Here is a 3386-nt window from a genome sequence, read left to right as displayed (position 1 = left end):
CAAACCAAATGAAAAAACAAAATAAAAAAAACACAATGAAATTAATTAATATATGAAAGCATGAAGTCAACAATAAACAGTGAGGGCATAAACTTAGCAAATAGTGAGAGCATGAAATTAACAAAAAGTGAGAGCGTGAAATTAACCAAAAGAAAGAGCGTGAAATAAACAAAAACGACAACATGAAATCAACATTAAGAGGCCGCAACATGAAATCAACAAAAACTGAAAACAGAAGTGAACTTCACAATGGAAACAGCATTTTGAAAACGGAAATGTCCACACCGGAAATGAGATTTTCAGAACGAAATCTGTGCATGCTTAGTTGGAAGAGAAATCTGTGCAACGGACTAATCTTCAACTGATCACATTTAAAGGTGAAATGCAGAATATGCTGTATTTTTAAACGTATAGGTTATACTGTATACATGCATTGTGGCGACTGCAAGGGTCTGTAAACGTTTATCTCCTGAGCATTTAACATGTTAAGTGCGGGAAAGTCCGCTTCAGCGAAGGGTGTTCATGGTTGGTTGTAATAACTGCCCAGATTTCATACGAAACGACGAACATAATACTGGTTGTTCTTGTTAAATATATACCTTTCACAACTACAGTTTTTGTGACTTCCTGGTAATTAAAAAACGAAAACATTTCTTTGGGAAACTGAGCAAAACGTTTAACATCTTCATAAACTTTTAAAATAAAAATGTCAAACTTGAACTAGATAACTGCGGCTACTTCCTGTCGTGTCGGCTTCTTCTTACACCTCGCGAAGTGTTAGGCTATTAATAGGATATTTTCTTATCATAAAAGTTTAGAGTGCGAAAACGCGCATGGATTTCTTTCTCTTTATTTGGTTGTGGGTCCCATTTTGTGGGTCGAGTGTGCAAACACATGTGGTATTGCAAACACGGGGGGTATGGACGATGCGGTAGGTGGCTTTGGGTCCCCTACGAGGTCAGAGCACGAAGTGTCCGTTGTCATCCATCAACTGAAACAGAGAAGTCCTGCTATTGGGTTTACCATTTATTTTACTGTTTTGTTACAAATGCTTTACTTCTTCCTGTAACAAACATTCTCATTCTCCAAAGGCAGACAATGTTTTGTTCCTACTGTGGCAGTCAGCTGGGCACGGGCGTGGCGCCAGCATTTTGTTCCACCTGTGGGCGATCACTTGCCTTTCTGCCGTCAGGTGACCAATCGTCCGCGGCGCTGGGAGGACCACCAACAGGTAATATGTCTCTTGCATTTAAGTACGAGTATGTGTAATTTTTTCGCTACAGTACTTTGTGCGCGCTAAAGCGAATAACCCTTTTGAAAATGTTTAGGACGTCAGCATCCTGAAAATTCTCCAACACTGACGGAGTTTTTTCGTTTCAAAGAAATAAAAAACAAAGAAAGATCCGTTAATTTTACCACTAAAAGAAAGTCTCAGAAGGATGCAGTAAGTTGTGTACAGGTACGTCTGAATATTTTAAATATTATACGCGTGAAATATATTTTTTAAAAATCTGTTCAATTACCAATTAAAGGCATCGTTATTTACGTGCGTTTTACTCATGTATTTTTTATAAAACATATGAATGAATGTATAAATTAACACAAATACGTTTTTTAAATTCTGATTGTAATTTCGCAGTTCTAATCTAGTTTATGCAAAACTACTTTCTTTTTATTTATTTTATGATGTTGTTTCATTATTTCTTTTTTCTGTACGTAGATTAATGTAGGAATTATGAGGGAGTGTGGAGGAATGTTAAAAAAAGAAAGAGGCAGGACATTACCACTTCGAATTTCTTCAAGAAGTTCCAAAAATGAACTTTTGCATGCCGCTGAGACAAAACTCTGCACATTCAACAATGATTTACCACCAGGCCCATATGTGCTTTTGTATGCTGATGGGAGTCTTGTTAATAAAATACCAGGATCTGCAAATAATTTTATACTGCAAAACTACAAAAATGAAATTGGCAAACAATTTAACAGAATAACATTCTTCATCTGCCCAGAGGCTGAATACAATAAATTAGGTAGGTTCAGAATCAATTAATATTTAAGTATTTGTGTATATTTAATTACAAATCACAGTTAATTTTTAAAAGTTAATTGTTCTGTAAATAGTAGTAAAAATAACTTATACAGTTTGATGGGTTGATTAATTCCTACTTATGCAAAACTTGTGACAACCTGTTTAAAAATGTAAAAAAATTGCATTTTTCATAGTTTTTTAAGGATGTATCTAAGTATGTTTATTACTTAAATGACTATCAAAAAAGAAAATAAATATAGTGGTTTTTAGTGATTTATTTGAAAATATATGCATGATGAATTTGAGCATCTTGTACATTATTATTGAGTATATATAATCAACTGTTTAGGATACAATTCTGCATTTTTAGTTGTTGGTTAACTTTTAATTATTTAACTAATATTTTTGCAGAAAATGACAGTAGTGATCCTGAAGAAGTGACTATTCATCCAAAACATAAAATAGAAGAGGACTTTCTCAATGATACCATGGTACACAATTAATTAATTAATAGGTTTATTCATTTATAATCACCACAGCTAAACCTTTCATAGTGAAATGTAGTGTAAGTAGCACTTAAAGTAAAACAGTTGTCATAATGTTTCACCCAAATGTTCTGTATAAACCGCTAACTAGCAAGTGTATTGTGTAGAAACTCAGTTGCTGTTTTTTTTGTAATTATATGTTTTTTTTGTAATTCACTTCTATCTTTCAGCTTTTTGTCCACAGCTCCCCCAGGGAAAAAAATGAAAATCTAACCGCAAGGAGTAAAGATGTGGTAAATCTGAAATATTTATTCATGCTTATCTTGTGTTTACAGTTTAATATTTTTTTTCTTATCTTTGATTACTTTATACTAATACTTTGATATACTTTACTGATACATATACTATCTACCTTACTGCTTCATGGTGACACTAATAATATATTTTTGCAGCAATCTTGTTGTATTAAAGAGGAATTTAATAACCTTTTGCACTAAAGATAAAAAAAGTTGGAATTTAATTGTGTCTGTCCACACCAGGATTAGAGGGGATGGACTAGATTGGGATTAGATTGTATTTCATTCATTGCTGGTTAGAGATCTAGTGTTCAAATAAAAGAAGTCTTTGTGATTAATTTGGATAATTTTTGAGAAAGGCCTGGAGTTTTCAAGAAAGATGGTTTTCATCCTGACTAGAGAGGATCTTTTAATTTATCTCAAAATATGACAGCAAAACTACCTGGCTGACTGATCAGAGTTCAAACCAGGACACTTCTTCTTATCATCACAGACAGTTGTCTATCCCACTTGTATGTGGGATGCTATGGAGCATTTTTAAATTAGCTACTTTAGCAAAATCTAAATGAATTAATA

General features: G+C 33.3%; 1 protein-coding gene across 1 annotated transcript; it reads left to right on the top strand.

Moving 5' to 3' along the window:
* The first annotated feature begins 926 nt into the window (after positions 1–926).
* Positions 927–2532, top strand: LOC127529961 (uncharacterized). The gene is made up of 5 exons (XM_051935381.1): positions 927–931; positions 1092–1231; positions 1329–1459; positions 1721–2030; positions 2441–2532. Exons 1-5 carry the CDS (start codon positions 927–929, stop codon positions 2530–2532), a joined length of 678 nt encoding a protein of 225 aa, XP_051791341.1.
* The last annotated feature ends 854 nt before the right edge of the window (positions 2533–3386 follow it).

Source organism: Erpetoichthys calabaricus, chromosome 12 (assembly GCF_900747795.2).
Source record: "Erpetoichthys calabaricus chromosome 12, fErpCal1.3, whole genome shotgun sequence".
NCBI lineage: Eukaryota > Metazoa > Chordata > Cladistia > Polypteriformes > Polypteridae > Erpetoichthys > Erpetoichthys calabaricus.
The sequence above is the reverse complement of the archived record's forward strand: the minus strand, read 5'-3'. Positions and strand labels throughout refer to the sequence as shown.